The sequence below is a fragment of the Marmota marmota genome, unplaced genomic scaffold (genome assembly GCF_001458135.2).
Source record: "Marmota marmota marmota unplaced genomic scaffold, marMar, whole genome shotgun sequence".
NCBI lineage: Eukaryota > Metazoa > Chordata > Mammalia > Rodentia > Sciuridae > Marmota > Marmota marmota.
This window is the reverse complement of record NW_026000240.1, coordinates 32,987,789-33,005,066: the sequence shown is the minus strand read 5'-3', so window position 1 is coordinate 33,005,066 and position 17,278 is coordinate 32,987,789. Positions and strand designations below refer to the sequence as shown.

The 17,278-nt window shown below is 47.6% G+C and overlaps 1 protein-coding gene and 1 pseudogene across 1 annotated transcript in view; both read left to right on the top strand.

Annotated features, from left to right (window-relative positions):
* The window catches only part of Alas1 (5'-aminolevulinate synthase 1), a 35,503-nt gene that overhangs the window by 843 nt on the left and 17,382 nt on the right, over positions 1–17,278 (top strand). Inside the window, exon 2 of the mRNA XM_015487087.2 lies at positions 13,280–13,494. Coding sequence (XP_015342573.1) covers positions 13,462–13,494 — 33 coding nt within the window. The 5' untranslated portion in view covers positions 13,280–13,461. The remainder of the gene's footprint in view (positions 1–13,279; positions 13,495–17,278) is intronic.
* On the top strand, positions 15,265–17,033 carry LOC107143417 (annotated as a pseudogene).

Here is a 17,278-nt window from a genome sequence, read left to right as displayed (position 1 = left end):
AAATAAAAAGGGCTGGTGATAATTATCCATTAAACTCAAAAGTTCTTTTACTGGCTGGGCATGATGGCTTGCACCTGTAATCCCAATGGCTCAGGAAGCCAAGGCAGGAGGATCATGGGTTCAAAGCCAACCTCAGCAACTTAGCGAGATGCTAAGCAACTCAGTGAGACCCTGTCTCTCAATAAAATACAAGAAAGGGCATGGGATGTGGCTTAGTGGTTGAGTGCCCCTGAGTTCAATCCCCAGTACAAAAAAAAAAAAAAAATCTTTTATTGTTGGGTTGCATTTTTGGTTTGGAGTTTATTTCATTTGAATTTTTGTTTCTGTTTTTGTCAATTATAATTATGAAACACCCCTGGTTCACAAGAGCTTGTAATTTAGAAAATTGAATTTAGAAGAGCTCCTTTGTAAAATAGTTTTCAAATGTCAGTTTTGCTCAACATGAGAGTCATTGGCAGATTTTACTCACTCCTGATCTTTCCAGATTCCACTGTCTTCTGTATCTCAACCCACCAGGGAAGAAGAGCAGGGGACACCCAACCTGACTAAACAGGTCCTATGCCTCCATGCCACCTCAATTAGATTGGAGTCCAGGTCTAACTGGACCTTCCATGCTGTGGCAGAGCTCAATATTGGAGTAGCAAATAATGTTGAGGGAAATCACCACATTGGAGGGTTGAAAGGGAAGCTTCATTTTCAGCCCCCCCATCGCTAGCAGGGAGGTGCCTGTCCTGGTACAAAGCCCACAGACAGGTCCCCTGCAAGAGTCTCTCATCCTGTCATCACTTCCTATACCTCTGCCCAAGGGCCAAAGCCATTATAAGGTGGACCCGAGAAAGAAGTGGGAAAGACGAGGATCACTCCCTATCCTAAAACTTAGCCCAGCCAAGCCGGCACCTGGAAAGCCCCATGAGTGCTATCAGTCTGCCTAGTATCTGATGATGGTCTAGGTTTGAAATTCTAAGGAGGGCAGCACAGTGCTTGAACCAAGGTTGGGCAGGTCTGGGGATGAGTTCAAGCCCTGCCACCTCCAGGCTTGGTGAGCTAGCAGGAGTGACAACACCTCTCCCAGCCTCTGTGTTCTCAATAACTACAATAATATATCCGCCATGGTGGGGGAGGGAGATCCTGTGAACTATTTTTCATGTCACAGCTTGATGTTGAGTTGTAATCGAATATGAAGGGTATGATTTCATACTTATCTGCTCCAAAGACCTGGCCAACACCTCTCTGTCTCTACTCCTGCTGCTCTCCTCCAGCTCCCTCTGCTCCAGTGATATTGGTCTTCTTGCTATTCCTTGAACAAGAATTGTGTCAGCCATGCTCTGTTTTCATGACTTTGCCCTGCTGTTGGCCCAGTGTCTGCTCAGTTTGACCCATCACATCCAGCAGGACTTTGTTCAAATATCACCTTCTGGGTATAGCCTTTCCTGACCACTGTACTTAAACTGTCAACCCTCCCCTTCCCTTTCTCTGCTTTATTTTCCTCCAGTTCCTTATCATCATCTGACACTGAACTTGTTTGGTTGTTGTCTTCTACCTGTGAATGTCAGCTCCAGGGGACAGATGTGACTGTGTCGCAACACCCAGCACAAGACCCACACAAAGTGAGGGTGAATAAATAAATAAATATTTGCTGAATAAATAGAGAAATAATTACAATATTTCTCATGAATTGTATTGGGGTCTGTGATGGGCAGGACTGGTTCTCAATTGGAGAGAAGGGCAGGGTTTAGGTTTATCAGGTCCTGCTCTCAGGACCATGAGCTTGGGACCATGAGTAGGGCACAGATAGAAAAGGAAGAGCACTTTGTGTGTAGGTTACACACTTCACAGAGGGCTTGTAATATACAGAATAGAAGTGTGAGGAACAGGGGCAAACTGGTGCAGTCTGGAGTTAGGCTGGCTTGTTAGGCCAATATCTCTAATGAACCTAGATGCAAAAATCCTCCTGGTCTGTAGTTTTCTTTCTTTGAGGTGTCTTTGTCTGGTTTCGGAATCAGGGTGATGTTGGCCTCATAGAATGAATAAATAAATAAGCTAAGGACTTGCAGGAAATAAGCAGATGGAGCTTCAAAGCAGTAGTTTGCAGCCCTGGATGCTATTCAGAACCTTTGCAGGGAGAGACAGGACATTGCTATTTTTAAAAACCTTTCCAGGCGAATCCAGTGGACAGCCAAAGCGGAGAACCATGACTCTAGACCAAAATAACCCTCTGGGATAATGTAAATATTTATTTGCACTGTCCAATGTGGTTGCCACTGGTCACATGTGATTATACAACACTTGAAATGTGGCTAGTATAGCTAAGGAATTGAATTTTTCATTTTGTTTCATCTTAATTCATTTAAATGTAGGTATGGCTAATGGATACTGTATTGGCTAGTATAGTTCAGAATCTGGTCTGGCTCTGTAGTGTTTGGCAAGTCACTGAGCCTCTTAAATTTCAGTCTTCTGGTGAAGACACAAGGGGCTACAGCAACTTTTTATTCCTGTACCCACTGCCCCGCTGAGGGGAGTTTGGAGACACTAGCTTAACCCCAGGGACCTCGGGCAAGACACAAGGATACCAGCCACAGCTCCTTGTGGCCATCAGGGCTTTGCTGGCTGTCCCCAGAGCATTTGGGGTGGGATGATAAGGCCAAATAAGTTCCTTCCTACATGGAACCTTGAATTGTAATGCAGAGAACAATCCTGAAGCCAGGCTGTGAGCAGTAAACTAACTGACAGCTTCCATTAACTGCAGTTAGTGTACACCAAGTGTGCATGAAGTCTTAATCACAACCCAGGAGCGGTGCAGCATTATGCCCATTTTACAGATGGAGAAACTGAGGCACAGAATTAGTAAGTGAAGAACTAGGATTAGAATCCATCTGTCTGCAAGACTGAACCCATTAATCCTAAGGCATCCAGGGAGAAGGACTAAGAATCGGAAGCCATTCAGGCCCTCAAGACTTGACCCTGCAGCAGAGATGGAGGCCAAGACTGGACCAAAGTAGCTAATCCCACATTAAAAAATCCTTTGTTTTCTGTTGAGAGCCACAGTTTGTCGGAATGACGCCTGGCATTTTGCTAGAGGGAATGGTTGAAAGGTGACCCTGCTCTGGGATTAGGGCAGATCCTGCTGCCTCGGGCACCCCCTACTTTGGAGTTCCGGTTGAGTTCTCCGGAATTGGCGTGCGGAGCCCGGTGGAGGGAGTTTGTTCCCTGGAAGTGTGTGTAGAGTGCGGTGAGAGTTCGGGAATAAAGAGTTGCTGTTTGAACCTACAAGGCTGTGTGTGGCTCAGTTATTTTGTGCCCAGCCAGACTGCCGCAGTTTTCTCACATTTTATCATGAACAATCAAAAAGTTTAACATATATTATCATGAACAATCAAAAAGTTTAGCATATATTCCACATTTTAGTATTCTCTTTAAATATCAAATTGATGTTTAAATAATGGGCCAGTTAACTCCAAGTTGACCTGATACCTAGAACGTTGCCCCAATTTATGCTCTTGTGGTGTCGCGTCCTCCTTACCACCATCTATCTGATAAGAAGCAGAGCCATAGAAGAGTCACTCAGCAGGTCACTAAATGGGATGAGTCTGCCGGTCCCAGGCCCACAGCAGGACTAGGTGCAAGGTTTCCTGAGTCCGTAGAGGAGCTGGTTTAAATCCCAATTTCAAGGCCTGAATCTGATTCTGTGGTGGGGGTGACCAGGAACCTGCATTTGTAAGAAGCCTTTGGCATGATTATGATGTGGTGGGCCCAGTATTTTACTCAGAAAGGACAGCCCTGAGCCAGGCATGGTGACACATGCCTGTAATCCCAGCAGCTCAGGAGGCTGAGGTAGGAGAATTAGGAGTTCAGAGGCAGCCTCAGCAATTTAGTGAAGCTCTGAGCAATTTAGCAAGACCCTTCTCTATATAAAATATAAAATGGGCTGGTGATATGGCTCAGGGGTTAAGCACCCCTGGGTTCAATCCCTATTACCTAAATAAATAAATAGACAACCCCAAGGAGCAAGGGTACTCTCACCAGACACACAGATTAGATGAGTCCCAGCTCTGTCCTTCCCTTGCTCTTAGATCCCATCTCAGGTCTCAGTTTTCTTATCTGTAAAATAAGGATACTAAGCTTCCTACAGTGACCCTGATGAGCTTACAGAGTGTCCTGTGTCAGAAACCAGAGACTTTAAGTCAGGAAGGAATGGGAGTGAGGCGGGTCCTCCCCAACCTACCCTTTACTGGCCCTGAGCAGTAGAGGGCAGTAGAGTGACCCTAGTGGGCAGCTGAGAGGAAGGAGGTTTAGCTTGGTCCTATCTGATTGCGAGATATGTGGGAGATTTTCTGTCTCCTTGGATGGGTGTACTCAGGGGGAAAAGCATATCCCAGCTTCCTTTGTCCGCCTCTTCCTCATCACAACACACTGGCCTTCTTACTGTCCCTCTGATAAGCCACACTTAGGCCTTCCTTAGGGCCTTGGTGCCGGCTGTTCCCCCGTTCTCTTTGCCAGATCTTTGCAATGATCTGGCCAGCTTACCCCTGATCATTGCTTTGCAGGTTTATGGTCTTTCAGGCCACGGCCTGAACACCACCTCCTCAGAGACACCTCCTCTGACCCTACTCCAGTGCATCTACAGGCCTGCATCCATCTCACTGCTTATATGTGTGGGGTTTTCCTCCATTTCTCCCTTTGACTATAAGTTCCCTAAGAGCAAGTACCATACCCTGCTGGTCACCAGTGGGTACTGAGCACATCTCTGGCCTGGCGTGGAAGAAGTCCACTCAGACTTGTCTGAAAAATCAATCCCTGGAATCACTGGGCCTGAGAAGCATACAGAATTCCTTCCCACCATCTCCAATTATACTTGTACTCTGGGTGTGGCTTCCTATGGGGTCCAGAGTAGACAGTTCAATTCCACAGATGTTTGTGGGATGCAGCCATGTCCCTAGACCTGTCCTGGAATCCATACACTCATAGAGCAGTAGGTGTGTACCAGCCCCTGTGTCTGAGAAAGTCAGTGACTTAGACTTAACTCGGTGTCTGCTCCAGGGAAGGCAGACAGGGAAAGGGCTGCCAAACAGGTTGAGTTCAGTAAGTGTCCTCAGTGTTCAGTAAGCATGGTGGCAAGGAGGACTCTGTTGCCAGGATGGGGGAACCTGAGGAAGACGAGAAGCATCCATGTGTATGCTCAGGAGCACATCTGTGTGCTCAGGAGTATGTACATCGGTGCATACATGTGTCTGTGAGTATGTCTGCACATGCATGTATGTCTGGAGACGTGGCCATGTCTGTGTTTCCGTGGCTGAGCTTCTGTGTTTGTGTATGTGTTTGGTTTTATCTGTGTGTACACCTGCAGCTCTGTGCGTCATGGTTGTGTCTGAGTGCTTGTGTGTATTTGCATGTGTCCATGTGGGTGCATGTGCCCATGTGAGACATTGCATTGGCCCGTGCCTGTGTATCCTCCAGAAACTGGTTTCCTCCAGAATCTGACCTGGAGAAGAATTCAAGGGTCAATTCATTTATTTGGGGGGTTATTTTAGGAAATACCAGGAGGAAGTGGGAAAGTGATATAGGGAAGAGAAAGAAGTAATAACACGTGTGTTACCAAGAAACCACTTGGTAACACATGTATTATTACCACTGTGGGTGATCAGGGGCATTCTACCCGAGGAGTGAAGGAATCAAGTTTATTCACCCATTCTCAGCAGTCATGGTTGGAGCCTGGCATTTCCAGCTTGCCCTACACCCCGAACTTAGGGCTCCTGGGGCAAAGAAAGGACTCAGGCACAGGGTATCCAGTAGTGACAGTGGAATTCAGGCTTGTGTAAGCAAAAATAGCAAGTGGAAGGGAACCAGGAAAAGCAGGTACACTGTGCATCCATATTTATGTGTACTGGTGTCCTGTCATGCCTCGGGAACAAAAAGACTCCAGTGACTCTGGAGAGTCATAGGAACTCTGTGTAAACTTCTACTAATTCAAGGAAAGGTCAGCCCAACATTGGACAAACTCTGGCCTTGCCCTTTCTTCCTCCCTAACCAGGCTGGCTCAGGATCAGTCAAATTATGTCAGCCCTGAGTTACATTTTACCAAATTGATCTGTACCTGTTTTGGGCAGTGGCATCTCCTGCCCTGGGGCTAGAATGGATGCTAGGAGTCAAAGTCCCTTGAATTCGGGGAGATAAGGAAGGCCCTACTGTGGAGAAGGCGCAAGGCTTAGAATCTGGGCCTACTCTATCTCCACCTTGTGGCCCTCAGGAGCCTGAACAGTAGTCAAGGAGGCCCCCGATGCCATGCAGGGGAGTCTGACCTCTGCCTTATAGGCAGTAGGGGGTGTTGGGAGTTGAGTGTGCCAGTGAAGGGCACAGTCCCCACCCCCATCTAGAGGATGGCTCTCTGAGCAGGGTTTGTGGCCAAGCTGTTGGGGCAAAGGGGGAGGATACTGGCCAGAGCACTCAGAGGTTATTAAGATGTGTAGAACTGAGTAGTTTGTGTAAAACCTCTAAGGTGGCAAGTGACTAGCCTAGGGCTAAGAGCAATGTGCTGGGGTAACACTGGCCAGGGGCTACCCCTCTTTGGGTAGGGTTGGCATCCAGTTACTATTCTCAGCAAGGTTCAGGAACTATGGAACTGGGCTGAGGACAAGGGACTAAGGGGAGAGAAGGGGAACTTCCAGATCTCATTGTCAGGGTCTAATGGCCACCAAGTAAACAGGAGTGGAGGAAGCTATGGAGAAAGTATGAGAATAAATTGGGCACAAGGAGCAGACAAGGCAATGTTACAGGGCTGGGGTAATACAAGAGGAGTCCAAGTGCCTCAGGGAGGTATCCTGAAGTCCAGCAGTGGGGAGGGGAGAGGTGGGTGCGAGGCTTGGGCCAGGGAGTGAGGAGTGGTAAAAGAAGAGGGCAAGCCACAGGGAGATTGTGACAGCACATAAATGTAGAAAGGGCAGTGCCAGGCCACAGAGAACCAGAATTCCCAAATGGATAATTGGGAGTGGCATCAAGTACTGAAGTCACTGTGAGGTCTTAATGGATGGTAGGGGTATTCCTGAATCCTGCTGGAGAAGGCAAGGAGAGAGATGGAATTGGGGGAAGCCAGGAACATGAGGATGTCTAGAGGAACTAACAAGGAAAGAATGGAGTGCCATTTGGGGCAAGGGGGTAGATGGAACCAACAGAGAAGGTGACAGGCCATGGGTGTCTGTCTGTAGGGGAGAGGCTGAGCCCACAGGCTTGGAGTTATGCCATGCTGGGCTCCAGTCCCTTGTGTAATGTCAACCTGCCCCTGTGGGCAAGGGTTTAAGCTCCTAAGCCTCATATAAGATAGAGAACCTAACAGAAGCCAGGCATATTAGTTCCTACAGCTACTATAATAAAGACTACAAATTATATGGCTTAAAACAATATAAATTCATTCTCTCACAGTTTTGGAGGCTAGAAGTCAAAGAGCAAGGTGTCAGCAGGGCCATTCTCAAATGACCCTGTGTTGTCCCTTCCTGCTTCGAGTAGCTCTAGGAGCTCTGGAGCTTGCGGTGGTATCACTCCAACCTCGTAAACAAGAAGAGCAAGTTGGGTATGGTGGTGCACGCCTGTAATCCCAGTGGCTCTGGAGGCTGAGGCAGGAGGATTATGAACTCAAAGCCAGCCTCAGCAAAAGCGAAGTGCTAAGCAACTCAGTGAAATTCTGTCTCTAAATAAAATATAAAATAGGACTGGGATGTGGCTCAGTGGTCGAGTGCCCCTGAGTTCAATCCCTAATACCAAAACCAAAACAAACAAAAACCAACAACAAAAATACGAGCAGATGAGAGAGCTCAGGCTGACCAAATTTCCACGTATGTGCCTACATATTTACACGTACACACATATGAGTGCCCAGGCAAATACACGTGCATGGGAAGCAAAGAACCACTCATGAAGTTACACCCAAGAGGGCTGGGACAGGTGACTCAGGGACCTCAGCCTGCAGCCTCTTGCCTGGCACAACCAGGCTCAGAATATAATGTCAGCTTCCTGGGCAGAAGGGCCAGCAAAATCAAAGCTTTGCTCATTGGAAAATTCCTTGGGAATCTTAAGCAAGGCCAACACTGACATCATGTGCAAATTCAAAGACAGCCCTCCACACCCAAGGCTATTCAACTCCACATCTTTGGCACGATGGGGGAAGACTGTGGAGTGTAGCCAACACAGCCACTTGGGGGCCAGGGATCAGACACAGAATCATATAGTTCCTTGGACCCTAGTCATGATTATGGGCAGCCATTCCCACAGACAGAGAAACATGTCATAGAATCTCTCACTTCCATCTCAGTAACTCTTATACATCTGGCAATCAGAAAGACCTCCTTCTCAGCTTCCCTCTGGGGTCACCCCCAGGCCAGGCCAGGCTAGCAAAGGGAGGGTTGGAGAGGACAGGCCTGGCCCCAGTTCCTCCCCTATTCAGAACTTTCTGGTTTTTGCCCTAGGATACCCTGTGAGCTCCTCAGTGTCACTGTGGGAAGCTGGGTGAAATGAGTTTATCAGTACTGCCATGACCTCTGAGCATGCATTAGGAACATGAAGTGCTCTGAGATAGAACGCAGGTCAATACTGATAAGGTTCATGGAGTGGTGACACAGCCCACAGGGCCAATCCCCACTACCCCAAGCGAGACATCTTGCTCCCTCCCCATATGTTCCTAGGCCACAGGACCTGGTGTGAGACCAGGAAGCCCATAATTGCTTCCTTCTGTGTGATGGCCCCAATGTTCAGGCCATTGAACTGAGAGGACTGAGCTTCAGCCCTGCTGACCCCCTCTGAGCTTCTCCAGGCCCCACCCATCTAATAGAACCGCAGTAACTCCCCGACTGAGGTGCCAAGCCCTGCATTCGGATGGTGCTGTCAACACCATGGCACAGCCCTGGGCTCCTGGAGTTGACAGAGATTAAGAGAGGTAACAGGATTCAGGTATGCAGAAAGAGATTGGGAGCAAGCTAGGGAGAAGGAGGGGGCAACTTGGAAGAAGTTTCCAAGAAGAGCCTCTTGGAAGAGCAGAGGGACAAGAATGGGGGACAGGGGATGGGAAGGGAAAGATCGCCCACCAAGATGTGGGGTGCAAACATTATAGGCAGAAGGGACAGCAATAGCAAAGCCTGAAGTAGGGTTTTGCTGGGTGAATTTAATGGAAAGAAAAATGGATTTTGGAGCTGTCAATGAGGTATGTGGGCCTTGCAGACTCCTGTGAGGACTTGACTTCTAGAAAGGAGCCACAGGAGTTCTTTGAGCAAAGGAGGAACTCCATGCAGTTTGAGGTCTTAGAAAGATCACTGTGGCTACTCTGAGATAAGATTAATGGTTTCTCAAGTGTGCTCTGGACAGCAGCATCTGAGAAGTTGTTCAAACATAGGTCCTCAGTTGCCTGCTGATTCAGAAATCGTGGCAGGGGGTGGGTAGCACACAGAGATTGTATCATAAAGAACCCTCCAGGGAGGGCAAGGGTGGCTCAAACAGTTTGGCTCAAGTTCACCTATTTCTTAGTTTTTTGTTTTTTGTTTTTTTCCTTTTGTGGTATTGGGGATGGAAGCCAAGGTCTCTGAATGTTAGGCAAGTGCTCTGCCATTGAGTTACATCACTAGCCCTCAAATGCTTCTGGAAAACTCTGAACCTACCAGAGGCTCTGAGGAGAACAGGCCATACGGTCAACTGTGTGTGGAAACAAGGCACACTTGGTTAGCTCGCCAACCCACAACTCTGAATGCTTCTGGCACACACACAGCCTGTTAAAGGCTCCTGCCAAAATCCACAAAAATGAAACCACTTAACCTATGTTCAGTCCAGGTAAATTATATAATACACTTTCTTAACTTTTTTTTTTAATTTTTTTTTTATCACAGAACACCCTAGAACACTGTATAAACATCTGGCCACATTGAAAAATGCCGATTCAGTGTTGGTTTATTGGTTTATTTTCTCAGGCTCCCATGCTGCATCTAGCGCAGAATGACCACTCAACAACTGCCCTTTGAAAAATGCACAAATCTCTCCATGATGACCCTAATCAGACCTGGGTGATTTACAAACCAATTGACCTTTCCCCAAGATTTGGGAGGGTCTTGGCTACAGTTCCTCATGCATTGACTCCCTGGGCTGCCCTGGGAGCCTGGAGGCTCGGGAGAATCCAAGAACAAGAAGGAGAAGATGAAAGGCCACCAACTCGGCCTTTCCAAAACAATGACCATCTGTGGTGCTCAGATTGCCCTCTTGGCCTGAGCTCATGGCCAAGTCACAAGGCATCTTCTCAGAAGATTTTTTTGGCCAAGAACCATCCTCTGGGCCTAAATGATGTGTTATTTATAGAAGGATTCTGTGGATCCCAGGTCATCAGTTCAGGCCAGCCCCCTGCCTTCAAGTTGAGCAGCCACTCTTCTGGCCCTTGCAGACAGCCAAGCATCAGACCTGCCTCAGGGCCCTTTGGGGCCTTAAGGATGGCCTGGCTTTCCTTTGCTCTCAAGGAAACCTCACCAGGGCCCATTCATTAACAAGAGGTTTCTAACCAAGAGGTTCGAGTAGAGACTGAGGTGCAAAATAGTCCAAGAAATGCCAGAGTCTCCATGGGCACTAGAGACCCCTGAAAAACCAGGTCCATGTTCCCATTGGCAGATAGAGAAACTAAGGCCCAGAAAGGAGAAGGAGTTGTTATGGTCACATAGCTTGACTGTAATGTCACTTTGGTCAATCTAGAAGTTTTCAGGGGTGTACAGGGACGTCAAGACAGCACTGAGTGGGATGACCACAGAGGAAGCAAACAGAGAAAGGGACAGTCATTGAGAAAGACTCAGAGGGGTGTTGGGTTCTGAGATAAAGATTTGCTACCTGCTCTGTAGTCTATCCCACAACCTCTACCCCTGACTTCAACATGAGTGCAGGTAGGGCTAGGGCATGGTGCCACATCCTAGGGTGCTAGGCAACCCTTGACAAGTGACATAGTAGGACTGAGGGGTAAACAGTACAATCCTGTGACCATGCATGTCTCACTCACGTGTGTGTGATACCATATATGATATCCCAATCATGGCACACTGTGACTGTCCTTGTGTGATGGTATCACAGCCCTGGGGGCACACTGTGGCTATACTTGTGTGTCACCTGTAGCAATGCGGCTTTGCAGCTACCTGTGGCTGTTGGTATCTGTGTTGCTGTCCTTATGACCAGAGAGTTGGGCATGTAGTTATGTGTGAGGTGATGTTTGTGACTCTGCACCCCTGTGGCTCTGGGACTATGTATGTATTTGAAAGGGACCAAAACAGCTCTTGGTATTTTTGTGTACCTACAAATCTGACAAGTAAGCTTCAGTGCAGAAACTTAGTCCTGAGAACTTTCAGATGCAAATTGTCACTTAAGTCTTCTTAAGATGCGGGCAAGCTATAGAAAAGTGATCCCTTCTACCACATAACTATGGGCATCTTCTGATGTGCTGGCCAAAAGAAGGTGCAAGAGAAGGACTCAGAGGGGTGTTGGGTTCCGAGATAAAGATTTGCCATCTGCTCTGTAGTCTATCCCACAACCTCTACCCCAGCTCAGCTCCAAGGGGTTTCAGTTGACTCCTGGCCACTACACACAGTATCCTGACCAGGTTTGGGATAAGAAATGGACTGTCCCAGGGCAAGTGCAGAGAGAGATGTTGAGGATGATGGTGGGGATACCTTAGAGGGCCCAAGTCAGCTTATATGTATGTGTATGGGTGGTGATGTGGTGGCAGGGTGGCAGGACCTGGCCACTCACACATCTTTCCCAGGGCAGACTCCCAAAGGTGCCCAAGCAATGGTGTGCCCAGTAAACAACCTTGCTCAGGTTCCCCTCTCCAGGCCCCTTGGTGAACTGTCATCAGCTTCTGGCTTCCCACACTTGCATCTGTGCTGACACAACCTACCCACAAACTGTCCCATCTCTGGGGCCCAAGGACTCATCCATAGACACTCATTCACACACAGTCCACCACTAATCCTCATTTATCCTCCCACTCCACTCATTCATGCATTCACTCATTCAGTCAACAAATACCCATTGAGCCCCTGTAATGCGCCAGCAATCTATTGACCTCCTCCAGTTTTCCCAAGTCAGAGCAAAGAAGGCACAGTCCCAAGAGACCCTTAGTGCAGGCAGCTCAGCAAAGAGGAACCTGGGGCTGGTGGGCTGGTGGCCGTTAGCTGAGGGGAAGCAAAGAGCTGGTGTCATAACCAGGCCAGTGCATTAAGCCAGACGGGTTCTGGAAATTGGGTAAACATGTGGCTTCGCCACCCTCCCATGTATTCCAGGCTGGGTCTGGCACAGTCACCCTGTCTGGGGCCCAGGGTCTGCTTCATCTGGAGTTGAGTCCCAAGGCTTTAAAGCTATCCTATCATTCCAAATCCCATACAACAAAGTTCCTCTCCCAGTTGGCTCTCAGGTTTGCCTAGGTTGGGCCCAAATTGCCTTTTTATGAAAGGCACCTCATGTCCCCTTCCCACCATCCATCTGTACCAGACTTCATGACTTCCAAGGGCAAGGGGGGCTATGGCCTTCCAGCTCCTCCTCACTCTGCCTCACAAGTGTCCCCCAGAGGATCTGTGGGTCCCAGGGAAACTGCTGCCCTCACCTATATGGGCCCTGCAGACCTCTTCACTGCTGATCCTGGCTGCATCTTAGTCCCAAAGGCTTACTTGCTAGGATGCAAGGTGGGAGTGGGCTGAGCAGGCTTCCCCTACCAGGTGGCCATCACTCCTCTGCTGATTTTGCTCATAACTCCAAAGCCTATATCAGGACCACAACAACTCTAGAGCTGGTGAATGTCAGCAGGTCACAATTTGGTTAGTCTTATGCAAGAATCTGTTAACTCAGTACCTATGGAGGCCGATAATGCCTGTAGTCTTACCGCTCCCAGAAGAGTCTGAGGTTTTGTTTATTTTTTTTTAAATTATTTTTTTAGTTGTTGATGGACACAATATCTTTATTTTATTTATTTTTATGTGGTGCTTCACATGTGCTTAGGCAAGCTCTCTACCGCTGAGCTACAACCCAGCCCGAGTCTGAGGGTTTAATTAAACCCAAAGGGAACTTCTGTAAAGAGAGCCACCAGTGGCCCCTTGGATACCTTGCAAGGGTCTTGACAAGGAGGTAAGTGAGAAGGTAAGGACACATTGAGGTGTGGCCACAGGAAGGCAAGCCTGGCTTGAATCCCAATCCCAGCTCTCAAACTCTGGAAAAGTCACTCGTTCCAAGGCTCAGTTCCCTCGTCTGTAGCCAGCAGATAACACTGCCTGCATGCTATTTCCAGGTGCTGGTGGCTCCAGAGAGGCTGAATCTCATTGAGGCAGCACTCTGAGGATGGGACTACAGGGAGCCAGTTCATAGGGTGTTTGTGTGAAACACACACGGTGTCTGGATCTACCGTGCCTATGACAGAGACAACATTCAGTAAGACAAAGGCTCTTACCCTTTCTGTTAGCACCAAGAAGGATGTCGCAGTGGCTGCTGGAACTCGGAATGGAGGTAAGGAAGAAAGGACCAGGTCTTCCTCCCTGCCTTTGGAGACAAGTTCTAGAGTACAGGAGAGAAAATCTTTCTCTTACCAGGGGCTCCCAAGGAGAAATAAGAGGAGGGCAGAGAGGTGGCCTCTGCTAGGCTGTAGGCCCTGGTGCTGTTCAGGCTCGGAGTCACTGACCAGGCATAGGAGATAGAGGGTGGGCAGCATCCCCAAGCATGTGGGAGTCCTTCCCAAGGTTGCGGCTGGCTGCCCAGGCATTCCTAGAAGTCTCCTCAGAGTCAGGCTGGCTGGTAGCAGAACCAAAGCCCTGGCCAGCCTCCTTAGCTAAGCACTCCCATCTGCCTGGACCTGTCACCTAGACTAGAGAAATCTCCACAGAGACCTAAGAACTCAAAGCAGCCTCAGCATCATTATTCTTTTTTTTTTTATTCTTTTTTTTTTTATTTTTTTTTTAGTTTTCGGCGGACACAACATTCCTGTATGTGGTGCTGAGATTCGAACCCGGGCCACATGCATGCCAGGCAAGCATGCTACCGCTTGAGCCACATCCCCAGCCCAGCATCATTATTCCTCACTTCCTCCACTTCCCAGGGTGGAGGACCAAGCCAGAAGGCAGAGTTCAGCAGGTCATCCTTGCTGGCTATGTGACTTTGGGCAAGTTACTTAACCATTCTGAGCTTCTGTCCCATTCTGGACTTATCACTGCACTGGCTTGTATAGTTGCTTCAAAGGAGACTTGAGTTGTACACAAGCACAGCCCCAGGCCAGACACTCATAAAGAGCTGCTGCTGCTGCTGTACCTGTTAAAGCACTGTTGTCCACCTTGGCCTTCATATTGGCCCTAGTCACTCAGCACCATTTCTCTGAATTGCTCACTCACTCCTTCCTCCCCTGCTTACCTTCCAGCTCCCCATAATATGAGCCAAAGGAGCAGGTTTTTAAATGTCTACAGGGCCAGAGTGGAATGAAAGCCCCTGTACTGGGTGATAATCACATTGATGGTGGAATGTGTTGGGACTCTGACCACCCACCTGCTCTGCTATACAGCCCTCCTTCTCCCCTGGCTCTCTTGGCTCTGGCCTCCCTGGCCTCCTCCATGTAAGTCTCCTTCCCTAGCCTTCATTGGGCCCTCTTGGCCAGGCTGCTCTGTCCTAGGTGTCATCTCCTTGACATCAGGTCCGAGCTCCAGCATGGGGGCTCCTCTCTCCATTCTCTATACAAGTGCCCTCACCCATACCATCCCCAGACTTTAGTGACTTCTTTCCTGACATCTCCCCAGCAAGGAGGGAGGGTGTGGGAGGAAGGCTCCCTTACACTGTGCATTTAGCATCTGGCCAGAAGAAGGGGCTCAGCCTGCTCCTGTCACCTGCCTCTACTCCATCACCTCAAGGGGCCCTGCTCTGGCCTGATCCACATGTAGGGCTGAAGGAATGAGACGAGGAAGTGGGGACCCCACCTCTGAGCCAGTCCTTTCCAGAGAGCCCCTCTAAACTGTCGTAATCAACACTGGGTGTAGTGGCACACATGCCTATAATCCCAGAGGAATCCTCCTCGGGAGGCTGAGGCAGGAGGGTCACAAGTTCAAAGCCAGTCTCAGCAACTTAGCAAGGCCATAAGCAACTTAGCAAGACCCTGTCTCAAAAAATAAAATGGGCTGGGGATGTGGCTCAATGATTAAGTGCCCCTAGTGCCCCTGGCATCCCTGGGTTCAATCCTCAGTAATGTCCCCCTCCAAAAAAAAAAAAGAAAAAAAAAGAAAACCCAAACTATTCTAATCAGGGATAGCCCAGAGGTAGAACACTTGCTTAGCATGTCCAAAGCCCTGAATTCAATCTCCAGTATTAAAATTAAAAAATATCTACTCCAAGTGTTGTGGTACCTACCTAGAATTCCAATAAATTGGGAGGGTAGCAAGTTCAAGGGCAACCTAAGCAATTTAGTGAGGCCCTAAGCAACTTAGCCAGACCCTATTTCAAAATAAAAAGAGCTAGGGATGTGAAGCTCAGTGGTAAAGTATCCCTGAGTTTAATCCCCAGTACCAAAAAAATAAATAAAATAAAACTACACTAATCTTTCCCCTAGCTCCCTAACCTAAGCACTCCTCCATTATAAACCCAGAGGTTGTGTGACTAGAAAGCAGGACACCTGGGTCCCACCACAGCCCAAACATCTTACTGTGTGAGCTTGAGTGAGCCCTCTCCTCTTGCAGGGACTTGGTCTTTTAGCTCTAAATGGCTTAGGACTGTGGACACATGCCCAGTATATAAGGCCAGGCAGGTATTGTTGCTTGGACACCACATGTCCTCAGGGTCCCTCAGATCCCCTGAAGGAAGGACTGGTAAAAAAAGTGAAAAAAAAAAAAAAAAAAAAAAAAAAAAAAAAACTGGAGAAAAATATCCTGCCTGGGCCAGATGAGAAATCTCCTGATTGTTAACTGTGAATAACTAATTCACATGCTCCCACCCTTGGCCCTACTCCAGTGCTGCTGTCATCTCCCTTCAGTCATGATTGCCTACTAAGACCTCATCAGTCACAATGTTCTCTGACATTTACAAGATTGGGAATCACAGACAGGCTATGCTTGGATGTGGAGGGGAAGGAGGTCAGTAAGACTGAGGATAACACTGATAACTCGCTCATTGGTGGCAATGCCTCTATGAAAGGCCCCCAGGGTGAAGGTATGAAAGCTCAGTGATCACTGAGATTGATGCTGTCATGAACCATTACCTGCAGGAAAGCACCGTCACAAAAGAAGCTACAAAAAGGACATCTGGGCTGACAGTATAGCTCAGAGCTAGAGTACATACTTAGCATAAAAAAGGACATTGAAGATACATAATAGATTCACAGATTGCATGAAGTTGCTGAGCACAGTAGTGCATGCCTGTAATCCTAGGGAATTAGGAGGCTGAGACACGAGGAGTGCATATTCAAGGCCAGCCTTGACAACTTATTAAGACCCTGTTCCAAAATAAAAATGTAACAAGAGCTGGGGATGTAGCTCTGTGGTTGAGTGGTTGAGCACCCCTAGGTTCAATCCCCAGTATCATACACATGTATATACACAAAGATCATATAAAATCAATAAAAGGCAACATTGAAAGGCAAACCAGAAAGAGTAAAACTGTTCAGGATAGGTACTGTAGAACAAACCAAACATATCCTTGCTAATTTCAAAAATTACTAGTTCTTTACTGGTGAAAACAAGAATCTAGATGACATGGTTGCTCTGATGGATTGCCATGAGGATGGTGTGACCCTCCATATATGATTTTTCTTTCAGGATGATTTAAAAATGGGAAAATGTTCAAAAAGTTGGAAATTTCTTTGATCTGTCACCTGTCATTATTACTGTTATCTACATAACATCAGGACAAATGAGATGGATGCTCTTTATTTATTTTAACCATGATTTCTTAGGAGTGGAGCATTATTTTTTAAGAAAAAAGTAATTGGGCCAGACACAGTGGAATACAACTATAATCCCAGAAACTCTGAGGCTGAGGCAGGAGGATTACAAGTTCAAGGTCAGCCTGGGCAACCTAGGAAGATCTGTCTCAAAATAAAAATAAAAAGAGGTTGGGGAACTAGCTCAATAGTAGAGCACCCCTAGGTTGGATCTCCAGTACCATGAAAAAGGAAAAAAAAGAAGAAGAAGAAGAAAACTGGTTGGTGGTATAGCTCAGTGGTACATTCCTTGCTTAACATGAGTGAGGCCATGGGTTTGATTCCTTAGCACCACAAAAAATAAATAAGTAAAAAAAAAAAAAAAAAAAAAAAAAAAAAAAA